This window comes from Lissotriton helveticus, chromosome 12, assembly GCF_964261635.1.
Source record: "Lissotriton helveticus chromosome 12, aLisHel1.1, whole genome shotgun sequence".
NCBI classification, from domain to species: domain Eukaryota; kingdom Metazoa; phylum Chordata; class Amphibia; order Caudata; family Salamandridae; genus Lissotriton; species Lissotriton helveticus.
The window spans coordinates 618,452,067-618,477,516 of record NC_136073.1 but is presented as its reverse complement, the minus strand read 5'-3'; the positions used below and the strand labels follow the sequence as shown (position 1 = coordinate 618,477,516).

General features: G+C 45.3%; 1 protein-coding gene across 3 annotated transcripts in view; it reads left to right on the top strand.

The window, feature by feature from the left end:
* Positions 1 to 25,450, top strand: part of LOC144797569 (SLAM family member 9-like) — a 782,823-nt gene that overhangs the window by 555,942 nt on the left and 201,431 nt on the right. For all 3 annotated transcript variants that reach the window (XM_078668219.1, XM_078668220.1, XM_078668218.1), the window contains exon 6: positions 12,753 to 12,851. In XM_078668219.1, the coding sequence (XP_078524345.1) occupies positions 12,753 to 12,851 (99 nt within the window). The remainder of the gene's footprint in view (positions 1 to 12,752; positions 12,852 to 25,450) is intronic.

Genomic DNA, 25,450 nt, shown 5'->3' with positions numbered 1-25,450 from the left:
AATTCAGATTAGGCCTGACACACATCGCACCGTGTAAATAAATCACCAAACTGACCTGAAAAGGCTCACGTGCAGGCAGAGAAACTGTTTTTTTAAAATGCGAGAAACTGAGAAACACACAGAGATGTAACATCCTCACTTCTATTGCGTAAATTAACACTGCTCTTCTTGAAGATAACACATCTCTCTTCTTATGCCCATTTGTAGAAACTGACAGAGCACTTCCATTTTACTGATAACATAGGGCCATCTCCGTCACAGAGTTTGCTGATATTTGAAAAATATTTCAAAATAACCATATACAAACGTGTCCATACTAGTACCATCCTTGTTCCATAAGAACACAGATCTTTATTGAACCACACCGCTCGTGTGGAACATGTGAAATCATTCACAGAGTTAGATTTTAACTTGCCTTGGTATAGCCACCATCCATGTGTGGTACCTATGGATAACAGTCACTGAGTTAGACATAACTCATAACTTCCATTCATCCATTCCTTGTACACTTAAGAAAATTGTTCATAGTCATGCCAGTATCCTCTTCGAAAAATGACCAAGACTGTGTGTTAGAAGCAGCTGTCTCTAGTTGGTAGAGGTATACACTTCTGACAAATAGGGACACACCTTTTCTAGTCAGGGCAAGGGGATCACACACTTAGATAACCCCTGCTCACCCCCTTGGTAGCTTGGCAAAGCTGATAGGCTTATCTCAGAGGCTGTGCGTTAAGCATTTATGATCACATACAGTAATAAAGTGATTACACTACAAATGGACACAACACAGTAGTATTATAAAAATAAGGTTGTTTATATAAGGCTTAGCACAAGCCCAAATAACGACAAAAATATACCACAATCTTAATAAATACTCTTGGAAGGAAAAATAATAGTTCAAGTGTAGTTTCTTCTTAGCACAAAGTCTTTAGTAACAAAAGCAACTCTTCTTCTTTAAATCTCAGTTCTTGGCAACAATGTAACCCCCACAGGAGTCACACGATGTCAAGGCAAAGTTAATCCAAAGGTTCGGCGTCGACCGCGAGGAGCGCTACGTCGAGACCGGAGTCGAAACAGACCCCCACAACACAGTACCTTGGAAAAGTGAAGCACACATGATCAGCGGCGTCGAGATGTCCGGCGTTGCGTCTTCGGCGTCGATGGGGCCTCGGAGTCGGGGCGATCTGCAGCGGCGTCGACAGATGTCAGGCAGGAGCAGCGCTCACGAGGCGAAGCAGGATACGGCGTCGTCATCGATGTCGATGGTGATGTTGCAAGAGTGAGCAGCGCTCACGGCGTCGAGAGGGCTCGGTGTCGAAGCGGTCGGTAGCGGCTTCGCTACTGGCGTAGATCGGGCCCGGCGGCCGGCGTCGAAGGTGCGGGACACAGGAGCTGCACACACGATGTCGAGCTGGATTCGGCGGCGGCCTTCGGCGTCGAGATTGCTGGATTCTTCAGAGGGGCTGGACTTTCAGGTTCCAGTAACATGCACTTTTAGCAAATGATGAAGTCCTTTAACCCTGTGACTTCAACAGGAGGCTGGCACTCTTCCAAACCTTGGAGATTTCCTTGGCAAAGCTTGGGAGTACACACTCAGTTCCTCTCTCCTAGTTCCTTGGCAAAAATAAAGAATTAACTGCAGGAGTCCCCCAACAAACAGCACACTGGCAGAAGCGGTAGGCAAGTCCTTGGATCAGCAGGCTTCTTGTCCTTGGTTCAGGTTTCCTTGTCAGAAGTGAGCTAAATTCTTTGGTTCAGGGGTCCTTCTCTTATACCCCTTTCCTGCTTTGATCCCTTTGTCCATGCAGGGGAATTCCCCCCCATCCTGGGTTTGTTGTGGGTGTTGCCAGGCCGAGGCACCTGGCCTATTCACTGTGCAAGGCAGGGTCTACAGCCGCCCAGCAGGAGGTAGAGCCAGCATTCTCACTGGCAGGGCTAGGGCCATCAGTCGCCCGGCAGGAGGTGGAGCCAGGTTTGTCCCTGGCAGGCACAGAGCCATCAGTCGCCTGGCAGGAGGTGGAGCCAGCATTGTGTCAGGCAGGGCAGGCTATCAGGAGCTACTCTTCCCCTACTCTCAATGCAAATGCCTCACTCACCCCACACTGACTCATTGAAACCTCTGGAGCCACCCAGCTCCTGTCACACACACACCAAACCAGCAGAGACCAGTAGACAGTCAGACAAGAAAATAGCCACTTTCTAAAAGTGCTATTTTCAAACCCAGAGTCCAAAAACCATCCACCCAAACGGATGCGTTATTAAACTCTGAGTTCAGGGATACCAAACTCGACATTGCACCATGCTCCCCGAGCCCGCTAGGATTATACTGTTTAATAATCCTGGCAGCGCATTCTAACTTATGGAGAGCAGGTAACCTTACAATAGTGAAAAACGAAAATGGCTGTAATTCACTATTAGGACATGCCACACACATCAGGGCTTGTCCTACCTTATGCTTACAATGCACCCTGCCCTGGGGCCTACCATAGGGGTGACTAACAGGAAGTTAAGGGAAGGTTTAGGGACTGGCAAGTAGGTGTACTTGCGCAGCCGACGTGAGAGTACCAGACTGCACGTAGGTCTAGCAATGACAGACCTTTAGACATATTTTACCAGGCTGCTTCTGTGGGTGGCACAACACGTGCTGCAAGCCCACTAGCAGCATTTGTATTTACAAGCCCTGGCACTCCTGGTGCGCTCTACTAGGGACTGACAGTAAACCAAATAAGCCAAACATGGAATCGAATCAATATCAATTTCACATAGGGAGCACTTGCACTGTGGCACTGATCAGCAGTGGCACAGTGCCCAAAGCATTTACCAGCAAAAACATCGTAAACAGAGGAGGCAAACAGAAAACATGGAGGAGAGACTCATGCCAATGATGCCAGGTCTAACACTGTGCTTTAAAGGCACGAAGCTTAACGCCACAGCGCTCCTTACTTCACAGAGTTAAAGCATAACTCCAATGTTGATCAGCCACAGTTCCCTTGCGCGGTGGATACATCCATACAGCAGGTCCAAGGGAAGTGGTAGGGTGAAAGACAATACATTCATACCCTAACATACAGACCATACATGTGGTCTTGTCCATGGAGTAAGATCAGGCAACAAGTTGGGGCCGTCCGATGACAGGACACTGGTGGGGCTGACTTGCCTTTTACTCCATACTTTTTCTTCCTATTTTTTTTTCTATTCAAGTTACGCTGGTTACAAAGTTTTCTTAGGAGACTCTGGATTTGAATTCAGTCTTTAAATACGCTTGGGTCTTGGTCCTTGGTCCTCGTCGCCAAAAATAATGTTGTACTTTGTATAAGAAGACACTTGTAGTCAGGATGTAGGTTCCTTCAAGTCTTTTTTAATAATCCATGTCTAGCAATATCAAACAGGGATCATGTTAGTACAACTCTAAATCTAGCTCTTATGACTCCTATGCCAGCCCCTGCCAGCCCCACCAGGAGCAGCCTGCCTAGCTGCTCAGCCCATCTCCAACTGTCACACACTCATACACACAGGCACCCAGGCATTCCATTCATCACAGGCACACCAACATTCCGTCACCATCTCTTGCTCTGGCTGAGCAGCTAGGAAGACCTAGGCTGATTTACATGGTAATGTAAATCTCAGGATACAACAGCTTGCTTTACGGGCGTCCCCGCCTCCCAACCCAGCCCGAGATACGGTCTCGTACCTGGTGAAGCCACGCTCCCCCAGGAACGTGGCTCGGGAGTGATCGGTGACGTTGTCCTCCAGGCGCCGGAACCATGGGACACGACCCTTCTCCTCACCGGTTCTCCTTGCTGCCTCCGTAACTCTGCACACTCTCTTTCCTCGCCGCTACTGCTCCTTCTCCATACTCCTCTCCTCTCGCCTCCGTGACGCTGCACGCCTTGTTTTCTTCTTCCGGGGATTTATCCAATGGGCAACGGCTGACGTTTAGGGAGGGCGTGGCCTCCTCGCAGAAGAAGGTCCAGTTAAAGGCACCAGGTTCTTTTTCATCGCCGAGTGCGTGATCTGCTTCCCATGACCAATCCTCCTGTTGGAGAGTAAAAGGAGAGGGTGATGGGGGGAAAGCAGCCCACCATTCCTTACTGGGTTTGTGTGATCTCGTCGTCGGATCGACTTGGTCACAGATACCATGTGTTTTTTCCAGACATGGGCCTGTGGAATTACAATATTTTGGGATTCATGATCGTACTAAGTGGATAGTTTGTGGGATAATAATGTCTGGTGCTCTTGCAACGAAATGATTACAAACTTGCATTTAAAATTACATTGGTTACCAGAGGAGTTGTAGAAAAGTTCCCACTCACCAATTACATTTCAATTTATCACAATTTTGGAGTCAGTGAAGCAAAACAGCTCCAGAGCCCGACATGACTGTGGAGAAGATTTCGTACTGTAGTCAAAATGCATAATTTGTTAAGATGACCACCAGTTGATAAGCGCTGAAAATGTGTAGAAATTTGAAAGGTTACTTTTATGGATGCACATAGATAATTGTCATCTGTGCAGCTACAAAACCCAGAATATTTTAGATAAACATACCAAAGCCCACTAGTGGAAAGACAGAGGGCCAGGACACTTATTAAAGTAGTAAACTATGACAGAGATCCCTGCTTCTGCCTGAACATACTATTCTTACGTTTTAGAATTCCCAAATATTCCCAGGAATACGCCTGAGAAGCTGCACATCGTGTAGTTTTCCCAGGATAGTTCTGGGACACTCATGGGACATTCCCAGGATGACTATATTCCCTCTGTGCTGGACTCCATTAAAGGAGAGATTACTGCACAGGGGGTCCCTTGTGCAAATGCACATTTGTTTCTGCACAGACAAACATGTATCCCTGTGGTGAAAGCCCTTCCCTTACACCCCCAACAAATCTGGGGTTCATTCATTCCCCTTCTCACCCCAGAACGTGATTTACACCAGCACTTATCTGGAGGAAAATCTATCCTTTCCAGGGTAGTAAGGGATGGGAGAGGTTAGTGAATGCAACAGACAGCCATGATTGTAGGTATTCACAAGCACCTAATGATAATCATGCTTTAGAACACCCACTTTCCAACCCTTTAAGTGGGATTCATGGGTGTGAGGCAGAGATGGGAATAAAGCGCATCACACATTGCCGCGGTACTCTAAAAAGTTAGGTGCAACTCTGTTGTATTGGTACTTATTGTGAGATGTTTTTGTCTACCTATTATATCTACCTACTCAAAATCTGGGAATTTCCAAGAACTGGATGAGGTGGGCTCACTCATGTAATGTGATGTAATGTGACATGGTTCATCATAGGCTATCTCATCCCACCCTTGTAAGATGTACTACCAGGGCAGACTCGACCTCAAGGGGCACTGTCTTGACAGTGAGTGAGCTGACCGTATCCAATTCTTAATAATGGGCATACAGATGCTAGGGGTCTCTTTGTGAATTCCTGTCAGGTGTAGCAAGGGTAAATTCGGTCATAAGCATACGTTTATGTCTTAGTTTACCATTGTGAATAGGCCATAGTGTCTACGACCACAAGCAATGCGGTAGTCATTGAGGATGCAAGGCAGGCATGAGAAAACGGTATTAGTTTGACTGAAAGTTTTGATATTCACTTATTTCACATCCTATGAATATAAAAAATAATCAGTTTCACTGTTGAGTTGGGAGTCTGGTTCCATTAGAAAATGTCTGGTTTAAACTGCGCACCTTAGTCAGTAGATTATTTTTGCCTAAACCAGAAGGCCTTGCGCCGCCGGTGCGTCACTTTTAACATGGGAAAAAGTGACGCACCGGCGGCGCAAGGCCTTCATAAATAAGGCCCCAGATACCTGTGTTTACTTTTTGGGGAAATTATGGTTATTCCATGAAAAAATTAAGTACCTACCACCTCGAGTGCACAACACCAGCCTTTTGTCAGGTGAAGAGGTGACACCACCTCCCAGCTGTGCAAGTGACACTGTCTTAACTGAGACTTTTGGACAGAGGCAAGGACAGAGGCTCAATCTTTTACTCTGCCTGCAAGATGATCAGCCTTCACTGCTCCAGGCGTGCAGAAGGGCTCCCTTTTTCAGCAACAACAACATTAGTGAAGGCAGGCTCAGCAGGGCACCTCTGTTTCATTGAGCTCCTGGTTTACTGCACTCTTCTCCTCAGCTTTTAGAGCTGATAGCACTGCCTAGCTTCATTGGTTCAAAAGAACCAAGGGTTAATGTAAAGCTTAATCTGAGTCAGAGATTGCAAACACTCTTTACAGGGGACATTGACTTACTTTTTCATCATCAGACTTAGATCTCGAGCTAGAGATATAAAGGCAGAAAAGGGGGGAATAAAGGAAGAGAGCGGTTTGACAACAGTGCCAAAGAGAGGAATTATGAGTGGGAAAAAACCTACAAGAGTGAAAGAGACAGGAGGTGTCATGTGGTGGAAGAAAAACTCATGCATGTAATTTTGGACCGCGCGGCCTTGGTATTCGGCAACTCGGGCTTTCAACACTACTGGCAGCAGACTCATTTCGAGTTCATGTATTTATTTATTTATTTATTTATTTATATTAATCCCTTCCATGCTGCCGTCGGCAATTATCAAAAACACATAGCCATTACCCCCAGGTCCCTCCTGTCCTCGTCCCCTTCATAATAAACAATTGAGATAACATATCTTATAGACAGAAAAAACAAAAGCAGGAATGCTGGTACGCCCCTCCCTCTCCCGATAGGGAGTACATAAGGGTACAGTACCCAGCATGCCTCCTGTTCTTTTTTCTGTCTTCGACAGTTTTTTCTGCATTGCCAGGAGCCGGTTGGCTCCTGGTGCCTACCTGTTGCTGGGCTTCGGGTGGGGCTGGTTTCTTCGGGGTTTCTCCTCCTGCCGGGCTTGAGGGGTTCCCTGGATCATCTTCCTGCCTTCCGTTGGAGCTCTGGCCTTTTCCTGAGTGTGGCTGTGGGAGGTGTTTGGCCGCGTCTCTGTCCTGCTTGGCTTGCTCAGAGACGCGGCGCTGTTTCCTGTGGCTCCGGTGGTGCGGCGGCACCCGCGCGGCTGGGGCGCTTCCTGCCGGGGTGTGCCTGACTTCCTTTGTGTGGAGCAGGAAGTCAGGCATTTCGATGGTCGGCCGGCGGCGGTGTTTGTTGGAGGGCTTGCCGGCTCTTCCCTCGTGAGTACCGCGTAGCGTTTTTTTCTATTTTTTACAGGTGCGCTGCCTATTTAACGTTCTCTTCCCCTGCGGTGTTTGCATTTCTTGTCTCCTGCTTTGGGCGAGTGGTGCTGCTGCTTCATTGCCACTGTTTAAGAAGGGTCCTGTTCCTTTTGTGCATAAGGGGCCTCTCTGTCCTTTTCCTGGTGCTTTCCTTGGGCTTTTTGCCTGCTGGCCTTGGGCAGTCCTTGGTGGCTGCCTGGTTCTGCTGTTATTACATCATGGGGAAGCATTCAAAGAAGAGCAGGCATGTTGAGGAGTCCTCCTCTTCTTCTTCTTCGTCCTCTCCTTCTCCTGTGAGGTCCAGGCGTCGTGCCCGTGGTGGTGATGCCAGGTTGAAGGCGCTGATCAGAGAGACCTTGTTGGAGATGGGGGTTCCCAGGTCTAAGGGGTCACGTTCCAGGTTCGGTGCTGTTCCACGCCCTTCTTCTTCTTCTTCTTCCCCTGTGTATGAGGATGGTGATCTGGAGCATGATGTTGTCAAGGGCAAATATGTGGATAAGGATATGTTGCTGGACTTGTTGGCCCATGTGAAGGAGAATATGGGATTTCCTGCTGACGATGTCCCGGGTGCTTCTGGAGGGTCTTTGCTTCGTCAGTTCCAGTGCGCTGCTCCTGCGGTTTTGCCTGTCCATTCTTGTGTCCGGGAGGTTTTGGATAGGGAGTGGAAGGATCCTGATCGTATTCTGCTTCCTCGCTTTATGGCGAAGCTCTATCCTCTTCAGGATATGGCGAAGGATTTGCCGGACTCTGTTCCTGTGGATTCTTTCCAGTCTGGTGGGGCGCACTTCTTTGGCTGAGGATGCTGTTGTGCGTGATCCAGTGGACAAGAGGGTGGACGCTTCGCTGCGTAAGGCTTATTCTGGTTCCCATCTGGCTCTGAGGGCGGGCATCTACGGGACTTATGTTGCTCAGTCCCTTCTTTCGGATTTGAAGACTTTGTATGGGTCCATGGATAATGCTACTGACTGTTCTGCTGTCCTGGCTCACATTGAGCGTCAGGTGGAGTTCCTCTCTGACGTGTCCTTCGATGTGGTGCGTGCTTCTGCCCTCTCGGGGGGAGCTTGCGTGGCTGCTCGTAGGAACTTGGTCCTCAAGGATTGGAAGACTGATTCGGCCCAGAAGTCTGCTGCACTTAGGTTGCCCTTTCAGGGTTCCATGTATGTTTGGGGCTGAATTGGAGGGCAAGCTTCATCGGCTTTTCAAGGAGAAGAAGCATTCCTCCTCTTTCAAGCTGCCCTCGGCTGCTCCGGCGTTTTCTAAACCTAAGCCTTTCTTTCGCCCCTCTTCTCACAGGCAGTTTTCCAGGGGTCGTGGTCGTTTCCAGCCTGGACGGGGTCGGGACAAGAAGGCGAAGTCCCCTCCTGCGAAGCCTCGTTCCTGACTATCTGGGGTCCGAGGTCGGATCCTTGATAGGTGGTCGGCTTCGGTTGTTTCTCCCAGCCTGGATGTCCTCCTGTTCAGACTTATGGGTCCTGGACGTGATCCGTTTGGGGTACCGTGTGGAGTTCTCCTGCCTGCCTCTGGACTCGGGGGTCCGTCCGACTCCTTGGCCGTCCTGCCCGTCCAGACGTGCGGAACTGTCTCTGGGGGTACAGTCACTGTTGGACAAAGGGGCGGTTTGGGTGGTTCCTCCGGGGGAGCTGGGTCGGGGGTTTTACTCTATCATTTTCCTGGTGCCCAAGGTGACTGGAGGGTTTCGGCTTGTTCTGGATCTCAAGGCCCTGAACAAGTTTGTGCTGCGGGTTCCATTCAAGATGGAGACTCTTCAGAAGGTTATTCCCCTGGTTCTCCAGGGTCACTACATGTGCACTCTGGACCTTCAGGATGCGTATTAGCACGTGCCTGTCCATCCCCTCTCCAGTCCCTACCTTCGCTTTTGTCTTCTGGGGGTCCATTACCAGTTTGTTGTTCTTCCTTTCGGGCTGAGGTCGGCTCCGAGGGTGTTTACCAAGGTGGTGGCTCCCTTGGTGGCATTCTTGCACCTCCAGGGGATGATGGTTTATCCTTATCTGGACGATTGGCTCCTGCATGCTCCCTCAGCGGAGCGGTTGTTGCTGGATCAGGGGTTGGTGTGTGCGGCCTTGCGAGACCATGGGTTCCTGATCAACCTCCCCAAGTGTCAGCTTCTCCCCTCTCAGGACTTACAGTTCATCGGGGCCCATTTCCGCACGGATTTGAATCGTGTGTTCCTGCCCATGGCTCGGGCTGTGACCCTGTGTGCACTGGCTCGGCGGTTTCTGTTTGGTCGGTCCTTTCCGGTTCGTCTTTGGTTGCGCCTTCTGGGGTTGATGGCGTCCACTGTGTTCACGGTGCCTTGGGCGCGTTTCCATCTTTGTCCTCTTTGGTCCTACCTGTTGGCTCGGTGGAATCCCTTGTCGGGGGACTTATCCCTTTTGGCCCCTGTGTCTCTGTCGATCCTGCCGGCCCTGCGCTGGTGGACTCTGCCGTCCAGCTCGGACAGGGGCTTGCCTCTGCAGTGTCCTCCTCCGGTGGTCCTTACGACAAATGCCAGCGCTTTGGGCTGGGGGGCGACTTTCGGGTCGGTGTGCCTTCAGGGGCGGTGGTCCCTCCTGGAGGATCGTCAGTCTTCGAACTGGCGGGAGTTGTCTGCTGTGTGTCGGGCTGTCCTGGGGTTTCGGCTCCTTCTGTTGGACCAGCATGTGTTGGTTCGGTCGGACAACTTGGTGACGGTGGCCTACTTAAATCACCAGGGCGGTATCCGTTCTCGGTCCCTGAACGCGGTGGTGTCCCCCTTGTTTTGCTGGGCGGAGGGCCATCTTTTGTCCCTGGCGGCTGTTCATGTCCGGGGGGTGGACAATGGGGTGGCGGATGCCCTCAGTCGTTTTTTTCCTGCCTCCCTGGAGTTGGCCTTGACACCGGCGGCCTTTCTTCTGGTGTGCGGGAGGTTTGGTCTTCCATTTCTGGACCTCTTTGCTTCCCGGCTCAATGCGCAGCTTCCCAGGTTCTTCTCCCGGATTCCTAAGGAGGGGTCTTGGGGGGTGGATGCCCTGTCCCTTCCCTGGCCTGCTCGCCTGCTTTACGCATTTCCCCCTCTGGTACTGATATCTCGGTTCCTCTCTCGCCTGGTGGTGGAGGATCGGGAGGTGGTGGTGGTGGTGCCTTTCTGGCCCCGCAGGTCGTGGTTTCCCACTCTGCGGCTGTTGGCTGTTCAGGGTCTGTGGTTCTTCCCCTTCCCTCCGTCCCCGTTGAGGTCTTCTCCGATGTTGCCCCTGCGTCGGCTTCGGCTGTCGGTTTGGCGGTTGAGAGGCAGGGGTGGCGTCATAGGGGCCTCCCTGACCATTTAGCCTTGGCTATTCAGCGTTCTCGGAAGCCTTCTACCCTTCAGTCCTATGGTAGACATTGGGGTAACTTTGAGCGTTGGTGTCTTGGCCTGGCTTTGTCCCCTTTGGTTTGTCCTTTGCCGGATGTTCTCCAGTTCCTTTGGGATGGGTTCGAGAAGCGTTTGTCTGTCTCGAAGCTCCGGGCTCAGTGGGCTGCTATCAGGGCCTTTCGGGAGCCTTGGGGTAACCTTCCTGATGTTGACGGGTTGATTTCTCGCTTGTTGCGCAGTTTTGCGATTTCTCGCCCTGTGGTGCGTCCTTCTTTTCCTCTCTGGGATCTTCCCTTGGTTTTGAAGGTTTTGGTGGCTGCTCCCTTTGAACCTTTGGAGGAGGTGGATATGAAATTTGTCACCCTGAATGTGGTTTTTCTGGTTGCTATCACCTCTGCTCATCGCCTGGGGGAGCTGGGTGCCCTGATGGCTCGGGAGCCTTTTCTGTCCTTTTCTGCGGATGGGGTGGTTCTTCGTTTGGATTCCTCTTTTGTGCCTAAGGTCTCCTCTCAGTTTCATCGTTCTCAGGAGCTGGTCCTTCCGGCTTTGGATTCTGCGCAGGTGGACGTGGATGATCTTCCCTGGTCTTTGCTGGATGTTTGCCGGGCTTTGAGGGTCTATGTTGAGCGGACCCGTGACTTTCGGCTTTCTGACTCCCTGTTTGTCTCTTTTGGTGCTGTCTCCCGGGGTCGCCGTGCTTCCTCTTCTTCCATTGGGCGTTGGTTGAAGCAGGTTATTGTGCTTGCCTATTCTCTTTCTGGTTCTCCTCCCCCGGCTGGGGTTCAGGGGCGTTCGACTAGGGGGATGGCTGCTTCCTGGGCGGAGGTTCGTGGGGTGTCCCTTTCGGAGATTTGTAGGGCCGCCACTTGAGCGTCTGCTAATGCCTTTGTTAGGCATTACCGTATCCAGAATGTTCTGGGGGATGACACTAACTTTGGTTTGGGGGTTCTTCGGGCTGTGTGTTCCTGATTGCCCTTCTTTTCTTTTCATATGCTGTTATTTTCAATAAATTGCTGGGTTTTGCTGTGCTGCTGTGTCCTGGTGGTATGTTGTTTGATGATGGCCGGTTGCTGCTTGGGTATTCTCAATTGTTTATTATGAAGGGGACGAGGACAGGAGGGAACTGGGGGTAATGTCCTATTACTTACCGGTAATCTTCATTACTCCTGGTCCCATTGTCCTCGTCCCCTTCATACCATCCCTCCCTCCCTCCCGACTTTCCGGCCCTCATCTTGGGATTGGTGGTTCAGGAGGCATGCTGGGTACTGTACCCTTATGTACTCCCTATAGGGAGAGGGAGGGGCGTACCAGCATTCCTGCTTTTCTTTTTTCTGTCTATAAGATATGTTATCTCAATTGTTTATTATGAAGGGGACGAGGACAACGGTACCAGGAGTAATGAAGATTACCGGTAAGTAATGGGACATTCAGGGCAAAACCATTTGTTGTATGTTCAATGTTTGTTTATAACAATTTGTTTTTTTTCATGTTTTGTTGTCTGCTTCCTATGCTATACATACCTGGAGTATGGTTTTCATTCTTCGTTTTGCTCTTTGATGCAGTGTTCTTGTCTTGGCAATACGTCTGCTGTGCTAACTGTTCCTGACACTGGATCATTTGTTCTGGAGTAAAGCCTTCTTCTCTACACCTGCTCTTCTTTTTCCTGCATTCACTACATAATACAGCAGAGATGCTTTTAGGCATGGGCAAAGGGAGCGAGGGACCAGGACCCCAACCTTCCAGAGACCTCTGGTAAAGTAGTCTGTCTCTCTACACCCCCTCTATCTCATCCTCTTTCCTGTGCATGCCCATTGCTACCCCAGAGCTTGTCTCTTTCGACCCTGTGTCATTTTAAGGATTTAAGAGCTGCAGCCAATACATATTTTGGCTGTCTTTATGTTACCCTGTTTCTAATAATTGAACCTATAATTCAAACTTGTTCTGTATCTTGCAGGATTAAATTTACAGAAAATGGTAATACAATTCAACAATGTTCCAAAAAGATGCCCCAAAATATAACTTTACTTAAAATCCTTAATATGTCACTGCAATACATCGTCATTCAGAATCCTATGCTTAGCGTCAATCAAGTATTTTGTAGAAGATGTTCTGAAGTCTGTATAATTGCACTTTAATTGCGGATCGATTTTGCCTCTTGTGTTTGCACCTGCCTTGTGAATATCTTGCTTTCTTAACAGCGGTGAAATGTACTTGACAAGGATATATTTGTGTTGCAGAATGCAACCCGGGAGGAAAATCGTTACCAGTGTACTGAGGAACCATATGAAATGGAAAGGGTGCACACAGTGTATGCAGAAGTTCAGAATGCAAGAAAGGTAACATGTTTTCCTGCCCTAGATTGATTGTACCCCACACCATGAGTGTCAAAACTCCACAGCATCACAGGTTCTATGGAAATATAATGCAATCTAATCGATGCACATCGGTTTTCTCTTCGCCAAATAATTTCAAGTACTGGGGTAAAGGAATTCTAATAGTGACTTTGTCAATAAATGGGGCTAGCTGTGTTGTAATGGTGGGCAATGCATTTGCAGGAACTCTTAAAAATATTACATAAGGGATCGCGTTTAATCCCATAACATGGAGTCATAGGGCAGTTTATAACACATGCATCCAAAAGGGGGAATGGAAATGTGTCTATATAGAGATATAAAGCTTGATTTAGAATTTGGCACACAGGTTACTCTGTCACAAATGGGCCGGGTATTCCAACCGCCTTATTACAGGTGCATCATATTTGGTGGCACTTGCAATGCTGCGGATGGGATATCTGTCACATTTGTGACATTTGTGGCAACCTGTCCGCCGAACTCTAAATCACGTCAATAGTCGGTTAACTTACCAGAAATATTCTTTACTAAACTCCTGGGGCCTCATTTATGAAAAGTGATGCATCGCTGCGTGAAAGCAGCGATGCGTCACTTTTCATTGCGCCCTCCTTGCGACACCAATGATGCATCATATTTACAGTATGGCGCATCATGACGCAAGGAGTTATAGATACGTCAGTATTTCTGACGAATCTGCATGGCGCCAAAGTGACGCATTGCTGGAGTGTGTCACAAAAGTGACGCAACTCCAGCAATGTGTTCTTTCACATGGGGCAAGCCCCATGTGAAAGGGCCTGCGTCAGTCTTACGCCTGCTGTGAGGCAGGCGTAAGAAATTGACTCATTTGTGTCCTAGAAGTGGCACAGTGAAATCTTATAGATTTCACTGCGTCACTTCCATGACCCTTTCTTGCGTCAAAACGCCCTCCTTGCATACAATATACCTGGTGCAGGTATAATGGGGCGCAGGGGTTTACAAAGTGACGCATCTTTGTCACTTTGTAAATATGGCGCAACAAGGCGCATTTTTTACGCCACTGGTGCGCCACAAAAAGTGACGCACTGGCGGCGTAAATGTTACGCACAGCCTCATAAATGAGGCCCCTGGTATTTCTTGTCATGGTTTTAGTTGAACAGTCCATGTTTCAGGATTCACTCAGGCAACTCATTGTCTTTTTTAAGATCAAAGTCTAAGGTATCTCTCGTAACAAAACAAAAAAATCTTTCCTCACTTTTCTACCTTTTTTATCCTAGCCTCAGCTGTTTGTCTTTGTCAACAAGTTTTACCAATAGGCAGGGCCACTGAAATTATGCGATTGTGCAGCTGTGGCGATTTTTACTTAATTGTAGATTTTCCACATTTGACACATAATCTATCATCTGATGCATAATCTGCAGATTTTAACAAAAACAAATTGTTTCTAGCTCAAACAGGTCAATAGTTACTAAAATCACAGCAACACGTGCTGCGGAGGAGTGGAAGGCCATTTGCAAAATTGGACTGGTCCCCTTTCTGTTGCTTATTGCTGTATTTTGGTGTTAAACTGGAACTAAAAGAGTGCAACTAATGCCCAAACAGTGTTAACAAGTTTAAAATTAACCTAAGAAAGAAGAAATACTATCAAAACATTTGCTGTATAATGCTGCAAAATTTGCCTTTTCTAGCTGTTTAATTTTATCAACTCTGCCACATAATTTGGCTCTCCACTGCTGCATAATTCCAGTGGCCTGCCAATAGAGGCAACTTTATTAGTGGCAGGGTCTGATTTTGGTTACCACCCACTTCATATAAGACACCATTCCCTGGGCTTTTCACCCACAAATTATTGCTATTAAGGGTCTGATTACAAATCAAGGTGATATATTTCTAGAGAGAACGGGTGGCTGGATTTTCCAGTTCTGGCCACTATTGCCACACACATATATGCCTGTTACGCGTAAAATCTCATTGAATGGGGGATGACTGGGCAAACCTGGAATAGCAGTTGGAATTCAGCTTGGAATTTCCGATTTTCTGGGATTTCACACACATTTTCCACCTGGCCTGAGCAGGTATTAGAAAATTGAATGTTGGGAGCTCCATTGAAGGCAATGGAGTGCTCCCTGCTTGTACGGGCTGGTAAAGGCCCGCAGAGCAACATTCCAATATTTTGCAAAGGCCTCTCGGAGCTCTAGGGGATATAAATCCCCTCGAGGATCGAGAAGCCTTTGTTTTATTTGTTAGAACATTCTGCCCTCTAGTGGCAGAGTGTTCTAATAGCCTTATAGCCCTTTGTAGCAGGGCTATACCGGCTATTAAAGTTCCCTCACTTGTTAAGGTCCATCACCTTTGGCTCGTGCCTTTAACAGGGGAGCAGCCTTTAATAGCCAATATAGCCTGCTACGGCAGGCTATAAGGCTATAGTAAATAATTGTTGGGGCAGTGCGGGCAGGTGGGCTAGGATGAAGGAGGGAATGGGAGAATATCCCCTGGCAGAAGATACTTTTCCATTATTACCTTTCCTCTTAGAAGAGGGTTTGGCAGGGCCTGAGGACTAGTGTCTTGCTGCACAGCAGCCCATTCCTAAGGTTATTTTACATGTCAAATTTTCTGTCTGGAAAATGAGTTCCAGTACTACTGCACCCCGAAAATCCAAGTGTGGGAACGCCAACTGCTTATAAATGAGTAGCAAGTGCGATAGTCCACTTAGCTCAATTTAAGCAAAGCAAGACTATATCGGTCAGAATGCATTTTTATGTTACATCAAATCCCAGGACTTATAATACTCGGGAATGAAGACATGGAGCGGTGTGGCCTCTTTTTTTGTCATAAAGTGCTGTGATGAGTAAGTAGAGGCCCGAGAGTAGTGAAGTTCACTGGAAAGCAATAAGGCCACCAGGCGTGGCAGGTACAGGTAAGAGTGGTGGGGGAGGACAGGGGGGAAGTCGACAGACGACTGAATATGGAAAATAAAATACAAAAATAAATTAAACCACTTACCTTGCGCTCGCCTCATCACTTAGAGCAAGGTAAGTGGTTTCATTTATTTTTTTATTTTATTTTCCCTATTCCGCCCATCTTTTGACTCACTGCGCCCCGTGCCGCCCCACCACTCTTACCTTTACCAGCCATGCCTGCAGGCCACTACCTCCTGACTGGGTTTCCTTGCCACAGTTCTGTCTGGCTCTGGACCTAGACCACAACCTCTTTGCCTCAACCATAGAAAACATTCCAAAACACAGAAGCGCTGTAGAGGCAGTGAGTTTAAATGCAAGCCAACAACCTGAAAATTAAGCCATAACTAAATACAGGTCTTCTTAGATCTGACATTTAGGTCTGTCATAAGCTGAGGACACATTGCGATTTTTTTGTATTGGAGTGGAAGCCTGTAATTTTTTCTATTTTTTTTCTACATATGGAATTATGGGCCAGATATCCAAATTAGGACTAGCGATTTCCTAATTGCGAGTTCCTGCAAATTGCAATTAGGAGATCTTAATGTATGAAACTCTTTTGAGTTTCATTAGCCAATCCTAGTAGGTAGCTAATAGACCGACCTCATGCATATTAATAAGATATGTCACAATTTGTGACCCATTAGGAATCACAACTATCACAGGGATGGTGGCCTGCTAGGTGAGCAGACCACCATAACTGAGCTTGCTTTGAAAATAGAGATTTTTTTTTAATGCAGCCCATTTTCCTTAAAGAAAAAAAAGGAAACTTTGCAGTTTCATTTTTTAACAGTAGGCCATGGTCCGAGGAACCACTGACTGCTCTTAAAAAAATAATTTTTCAACATTCTCCATTTGCTAAGGGCTTACCACCACTTTTAAAATGGTGGTAATGTATTAGTGTGTTACAACCGGAATTCTTATGCAAAAAAGGCATGCACACCAAACCGATTCTGTATTTGGAATAGGATCCCAAAACACGTCCCTTCCAAATACCAAATTGTGAATGCAAATTGCTATTCAGTAACAATTTACCACATCACATTTTGTACATTTGAAAAGGCATTTTTCTGGTCGCAAACTGCCTGATTCGGTGTATTGGGCTGTTTGCTACTGGAAAAATGCTTTGTTCACCTGTCCCTATTGCTGTTATATTTTAATCAAGATTACTTTTTAATTTCCTTTTATTTTTCAGTTGTCAAGGAGCGTTTTTTGAATGAAATGTTTTTAGGTTTTTAATGGTTTCTTAGGACTCTGGATTCATTCTGTAGACATGTGTTTTAACTGTTTCGATTTTGCATTCTATTTTTGCATTTATTTTTATACTATTGTCAATTTTTGTGGATTTAAATAATTGCTGTATATTGTGTGTATTAACTTAGTAAATACGTTTTTTAATTATTATTTTTTGTTTTATTGTGCATTGTAGTTTTTTATTTTTTTATTAATTTGATATTAAATTATTCAGATCTATCCAGCTTACTGGATATTGTAAGAGTGTTTGGTAGCAGGGAATGGTTGCATATGTAATACTTAGGGCCTCATTTATATCCTGGCGGACAGCCGTTACACTGCTAAGTTGAGGAGGTAAATTACTCTGTTGCCCTGGAGTATGTACCATCCATCAGATTTATAAATGACGTGCAAACTGGTTGGAATGTCTTTTGGCAAGCTAACACCATAAAGACTACTACTATGTGCAATGCAATAACAGCATGGAGTAGCTTAACTTACATCTAGAGTTTCTCAGCATTCACCGCACTGGCTAGAAATCAGCGCACAGCATCTGACTGGATACTGTGGCAGGATGGAATTTTGAAGTCGCTGTCAGGATCGTAGGCAGTATCTTGTGTGATAACCTGAGGTGAAGGACCTCTCTGACCCTTTTATAGTATCAGGCACTGATGTTAACTTAAATCAGGAATTTCTGACATAATCTATATACATCAGTATGTTTGTCTTGAGATGCATTAGTATAAACTAATAAGGTAAAAATATGTCAATTTATTCTACATTATTTAGCATACATTAAATAAGGAACAAGCAGTCAAGAAAATTCAAACTAAACACAAAGTAGCCAGTAAATTATTTAGCAGCTAACAACAAAGTCTACAATGTTGTCAGCTGACCTTGAAGGATAGATAACAAGACACTTGCCCCAGACTAATGCCTCATTAGGCTTCATACTGATGTTCTTGTCTGGATGAATTGACACCTTCACTGGTTCTTAGTAAGAAAAGTACAGATACATTTATGTCAATGTAATACAGGCTAATGATCAACAGAAAATGGATTTTCACCCTGCACAATATGGAGTCTGACCTTACAGGCTGTTTGTCAACTTTCAAATGTCTGTTTGTCGCACTTGTTGTTTGTTGTCTTTCTGTTTAGCAGGGCAACATTTCTGTCTTAAATTTTCAAATGTTGCCTACAGTTTGAAGATATAAAGAGAAATAAGTGTTTTAGTCATGTACATTAAATGGAAATCTGTTAGTTTAGAGTACTTTTAAGTTAGTGTGTTTATAATATATACTTTTTGGAATTAAATGTAGGTTTATTGAAGACCCGGTCCTGGATTTTTCCTCTAGAATCCGGCAGATTCATCTAGATGCAACATTTTTGCTGCAAAGTGTAGCCGGTTTTGTGCTCTTTTTAACTGTACATTTAATTAGTAAAGGCTTTCTATCAGTTACTTTTTTAAAGTTATAATTTACTGGCTATTTTGTGTTTAGTTTGAATGTTCTTGACTGCTTGTTCCTTATTTAATGTATGCTAATTAAGGTCTATGTTTAAGTGTTATATAAGTGTGTGTGTATATATATATAATTGTTTCATAAAAAAACAATAGTTACAGGGACGTTATAGTTAGGTTCACATTTTACACATATATAACCATAGAAATTCAACTGTTATAGTTAGAGTTATCTGAAGAAACTATAACTCATGTCCAAAGGTAACTATAACTCGCGTCCCCGCCACGCACAGTTTTCTCATCAATAATTTAATAGCAAATGATGCAGTGGTTAAAGGCAATGTTACCTTTTGGGCTCCCCTTCTTATGAATATGTGTAATAGCCTTGTCATGCCCCCTTACTTAGCAACTGGAGCTCTTAAATAATAGTGCCCTTTTTTAAAAAAGGGGATCGAGCCCTTCTAGGTTGTTACTGCCCGATATCTTTGATTGATACAACTGTTAGTATATTAGGGAGAATTTATTGGCACACATACACGAGGAAAAGAAGGCTAGGGTGCGTATCAATGCACAGGGGGAGGTGTCTGGTGACATAGGTAACCAATGGGGAGTGAGGCAGGGATGTGTCTTGGCCCCTCTTTTATTTATATTATACATCAATGTAAGTAAAGTTACTTTATTTGATTTGGTTTAAATCATAAAAAGAGCGGCTTAACCGCTAAAACACATAAACACATAACACATAAAATTCATGAGCAAAGTACAAATTAGTTAATAAATTCTCATTCAAAATTTGTGATAAAAACTTTTTTTTGTTACAAAAAACACAGTACAGTTGGTTCCTTTGATCTTGTAATAGTGAGTCTAGCTATGAGATATCTAATTCTTATGCTGGATTCGGGCTAAATGTCTGGACTTTTTCACATTATTTGCTTTGCCAGTTCAAGTTCTCTATCTCTCTTTTCTAGTTCTTTTGCAGCTAAACTCAAAAACTTTAATGCTTTACATGCCAATTGCACTGTTGACCCTCCTAAACATTTTATTACGGCGGATCTGCAAATCCTTATCTGTTCTTTTTTCATTAACGGCCGCAAAAGTTCTTTCCATTTGGATGATACTGCCGGACAAATGCAGAGTATGTGGAGCAATGATTTGTCTCCTTGTCCGCAAAGGCAGCAGTCCGTTGAGGGCCAGGTGCATTTCCATTTTGGGATCAGATCTTTAGTTGTGTACACTCCCAGTCTCAGTAAGATCAGTTGCTGCTTCCTTCGATTTTCAAAATGTTCCGAAAGGTATGATTGAGGCTTTAACATTTTGTATGTTGGCAACACAATCCATGCATTGATTTTCACTCCGGATAGGATGGTATTGTGTGCCAGGCTTCCTCTAACTTTATTATACATCAATGCTTTACATCCCTCATTAGTACATGTCACCTTAGACGTTCTCAATATAAATGGTAAACCATATTATTGTATGCGGAAGACGCTGTCATCATGGCACGTATGCCCAGGCCACTGCTTCTCCTTGTACACATGTTTGTTGACTATATAGCTTCCTTAGACTTGCACACTAACTTTTCTAAACCTCACATTATGTCATGTGGCCCAAAGTGCAGATCTCTTTCAACCATGGCGATTGGTAACCATTCATTAAGTAGTATTAATGTCTTTCTATATTTGGGTATTTATTTCTCCTCTCAGGGCTCTTGGTCTTTTAATCTTGCACATCGCGCCACTAAATTTTCCATGGCCAATGGATCTCTCTGTAGTCTTCCCCAACCCTTGGAAGGGAGACTGTTTTACCCCATTTTTGGAAATCCACAGATCTCAATGTATTCCAATAGCCATGTATGGGCTGAGGTGTGGGTGATTTCTAACTGTGAAGCCATTCAAAGGGAAGAAAACAGATGGCTTTGTAAAGTTCTATCTGTTCCCCTGTCTGCCTCAAATTTTATTTGCCATTAGGAACTTGGGCTTTCTTTTATTGAAGATCAGATCAAGGTTCGGCCTACCTTGCTATGGCTCTCTATTTGGAAAAATTATGAGGCTCTCTTAACAAGAGAAATATTATCTTCACTTTGAGGATGCTGATTGTGGGGAGGCGCAGGCAGTTGTGGAAACATTGGAGTCTCTGATGCTGAAATTACAGTCACTTTCACCCACACATCAACTGGGTCATCTCCTTGATCCTATTTTTGCAAACTGGGAAGGAATAAAAGTTACCTTCCCGACTAGAATCCCCTGGTCGGATCATCATCTGAATGCGTTTGAGGTGGAAGTGAGCCTTCGGAAAGTGGAGGGAGAAAAACCAATGCCTCAAAAGCGAAGGGATTGGAAAAAATTCAGTCAGGAAGCATATAGGCTTGCCCTGCTGAACAAACCGCCCCCTCGGAGTGACACTTTGCAGGAGGCGTGGAAAGGATACGAAGAATGGATGTCGAATGCCTTAGATACAGTGGCACCATGGACAAATAAGCCCCCGGTTAGGAGAACTAAAACGGCCCCGTGGTTTAACAAAGAGCTTATGGAGAATAAAGCTAAATGCAAAAATGTAGAACGCCATTGGCGAAAGAATTACAACTCAGAGTGTAAATTGCATTACAAAACTGAATTGAAAAAATACCACAAACTAGTTAGAGCAGCAAAGGGTGCATTCCTTAAAGAAAGAATAGAAATGGCAGACAATCCAACCAAATAATATTTTGCCATATATAAAGAACTTACTGTCCCTACTAGAGTAATGGCGCAAGACACCTGCTCTAATGAACTATGTGAGTCAATAGCTGACCACTTTGTGGACAAAGTGGAAAAAATCTACTCCTCTTTTACGGGTGGGTTGGATGTGCTGCAAAACCTGCCCATAAAGGGCAAGAGCATGGCCATTAATTCTCATTTGGAGTGTTTGAAATTACCGGACAGGCAGACTATGTTGAATATAGCTAACAGTATTCAGTCAGGATCCCCTAGTGATGCAGCCCCGCCCAACTGTTTTAAGGGTGTCCTTGAGGACATAATAGATCACATCAGTCACATGGTAACCCTATCTTTTCAGGAGTGCCATATGCTAGAAGTATGGAAAAGGGCTCAGGTAATTCCTTTGAAAAAGAAGTCCAACTTGCACATCTCCCAGTTACAGAACTTACGTCCCATCTCTCTCCTTCCATTCTGTATGAAAATGGTGGAGAAAATAGTTAATGCGCAGCTCATGGAATATCTTGAAGAAAGGCATCTCTTACACCCCACTCAGTTGGGATTTAGAGCTAGCCATTCTACTGAATCAGCTGTTCTTTTTTCCACTGAACTTTTGAGACAGAAAGTAGATGAGGGCCAGACAGCAGCATTGATATTAATAGATCTAAGTGCGGCATTTGACACCGTGTCGCACGCCTTGCTGCTGTCTCGCCTCACAGAAATGGGAGTGGAAGGATCGGCCCTCGAATGGATAAGATCTTTCCTCGAGAATAGAAGTTTCCAAGTGCACTGTCCCCCATTCAAATCCTCCCCCCACGGGTTGAGGCACGGGGTTCCACAGGGCTCAAGTCTGACCCCGACATTATTCAACCTTTATATGGAACCCCTAGCTCATATTGTGGAATCATTTGGAGTAGACATCGTCACATACGCCGATGATACTCAATTAATGATTACACTTACCCAGGAACAGAGTGATGAAGCTGCAATTAATTTCTCCACCTGCCTCATGGCATTAGCTAGCTGGATGAATGATAACTGTCTACGTTTAAATGGTGACAAGACAGAGCTGTTGATAATTGGAAAAACCCCAACCATTTGGTCGCCCGCGTGGTGGCCGACTGAACTAGGTCCGACACCTTCACCCTCGGAGACGGTGAAGAATTTGGGTGTCCTATTGGATGTTAATTTATCCTTTAAACAACATGTTGGAAAAGTGATAGGAAAATGCTATGGCATCCTAAAAACACTACGCAAAGTGTTAGATCTTCTGCCTATCAGTGTCAGGAAAACTCTAATCCATGCTTTAGTCACGCCCCATCTTGACTATGGCAACTCACTGCTTATAGGCCTAAGTAAGAAAGTGCTTCATCAGCTGCAGCGTGTTCAGAATGCTGCTGCACGTCTGGTGCTGAACCTGCCTCGTAGAGCTTCAGGGAAACAGGCCCTATCAACACTTCATTGGCTTCCTATTAAGGAACGCATTAGGTTTAAAGTGCTGTGCATTGTGCATCGCATTGCCCAAGGGAAAGGCCCAACGTATTTACAAAAGCTACTAACCATTCACTGTCCCAGACGCAATTTGAGATCACTGGGTACTATGTTGTTCATGGTACCTCGCATCCGAAAGGCCAGAATGGGAGGCTGCTCATTCAGGTACTTAGCGGGTAAATACTGGAATGAGCTTCCCATTGAACTCCGCATGGAGCCATCAGAAGCAAGAATCCGCCTTAAACTTAAAACCTACCTTTTTCCACGTACTTAATCTTCTGATAGACCTTGAGAAGTCTCTTGGCTTGGTGGTAACAACTACTTAGGGGGTTGACAGCAATCATAGCGCGGGGACACACTGTATTGAGTGTAACCAGGCGCTTTAGAAATGCTTTTATTATTATTATTATTATTATTAACTGATTGTCTCTCTTAAATAAAGGTTTACAGATCCCATAGATTGCTTATGTAAAGACTGTATACTGTAAAATTGTGATGGAATTGTTTTTCAAGGATCCTGCACCATGTGTTAACACTAATAAGAAGGGTATTGCCAATGCTTTCTATAATCTTGAGGAAATATGGCAGGCAAAATCATTGGTGGACCAGACACCGTTTGTTAAGTGTTGAGTATCTTAACCTCTTGCATGCTGATGACGGCCCCCATCTGTCATGCACTACGGTGCTCGTGTGCTGATGACGGCTGGGGGCCGTCATAAACCCATCCACTCGCGATTTTGCAGCACAGGGGGGAAATCGCTGCAGCATGGAAGGGGTTAACTTATATGAATTCAATAGTACCACTGACTACATCTGGAGTGTTAATAGTCACTGGGAGCGTTCCTTATTGTTCCAGTTTAGGTCTGATACTCTGAAGTACTTTCTTTGCTTTCCTTTGGTTTATACACACAAGCCCTGTCTGTGCAATACCATATCTGGTCAACCTATGATCCATTTTAGTTCTTTTTGTACATTTTATACACAATACACAAAATTGTGTTTAATGCCTCTCTCAAAAAAAGTATTGTTGCAACATCGGTCAATATAGACCTGCATTTAGATGTTTACAACTTTTCCTTGAAAAGGAGGTTATTTTGCAAATGGGGACCTGATAAAAAATCTTTAGGAGGGCACGCAGGTCTGTACAGTTATAAATTTTACTGACCATTACTGTTTGCATGCTTTGTACTGTATTATTATGTACTGTATGTTCTTAATATTATGGAATTCTACAAACTGTTAATTTTTATTTTACATGTAGTGTGTATTTGCTTTTATGGATGCTTTTTCTGCTTCTGAATAAAGATGTTATTGATTCATTGATTGGTTAAAATGTTTCAGTCATATTTTTAATGGTGTCATAGAAGATGTCATGAGTGCGCCAGTTATAGTTACCTTAGGGCACGAGTTATGGTTTCTTCAAATAATTCTTATAAGAACTGTTGAATTTCTATGGTTATGTGTGTGTAAAATGTGAACCTAACAAAAACGTCCATACAACCTTTGGTTTTTTTTCCAGTGAATTTCTAAGGTTTTCGGTCTGTATTTATCTGTAAAAATCCGTAAAAACTGATTTCTGGGAGCCTTAATTATGCTTAAATACAGTACATAATATAGCCTTATAGGCCACATTAGCGGGCTATACCGGCTATTCAAGGTCCGCTCCAATGTTAAAGGCCCGAGTCGAAGGCGAGGGCCTTCAACAAGGGAGCAGGTCTTTAATAGCCGGCATAGCCCAGCTACAATGGGCTATAAGGCTATTAGAACATTCTGCCACTAGAGGGCAGCATGTTCTACTAAATAAAACAAAGGCCTCTTGAAGCCCGAGGGGATTTAAATCCCCTTGGGCTCAGAGAGGCCTTTGTTCACAGCAATAGCTGTGAACAATAGCAACATTGAAATGTTGCTCTACGGACCTTTACCGACCCATAGATGTACAGAGCACTCCATTGTCTTTAATGGAGTGTTCCACATTCCAATGTTCTAATATCTAATATTTTTTAAATCCATAATCCATAATCAATAGGAACATATGTATACATAAAAAGTTAAGTGCTATTGCTGTGTTACACATGGATGTAAGAAATCTTGATACACTATAAAAAATACTCCCATTGGTATCTGATCCCAACATTTTTAAGACAGTTTTGAAATGAGGCACCCCAATCAAAGGATAGATTGGACAAGACATTTCTTGAATCAATCGTTTTTATTGAGCAGTATCAAGACATTGAACACAGCTTGGTTGCCTACATACACCGGCCGGCCAAGCGAGGTCTAGCAGTATGCTACACAGCCTTTGGGTCTACACCCCGGAGGGCGACCCGGCGAAAGTGAATGCAGTGCCAGAAGGAACATGCAGCACCGTTAGCACTTTATTCCGAGTTTAGGAATAAAACGGGAACAACAGAGAAAACCCCGCCCCCCCAACAACCTAGCCCCCTCCTCCGCATCAGCCTCGCCAACCCCCTCTACCCCACACAGCTACCTCCGCTCCCTCTCTCCACCCCCCACCACCTCTTCCCCCCCACTAGTGGGCTACGCTCTGAGAGTCACCCAGGATGAGTTGCAAGATTTGCAAGTACTTTGGGCACGTTACCTCACGCATATCCCGGGATAGGAGATGAATGAATGGTTCCCATAACTGTGCATAGTCCGCCCCCTTGCCATCGACCCCTAAAGAGAGTTTTTCTATCGCCATCAGCTGCCAGAGTCATCGGATCCAGTCCCTGGGGCCAGGAGGATCAGTGGAACGCCAGAGGACCAGGATAACTA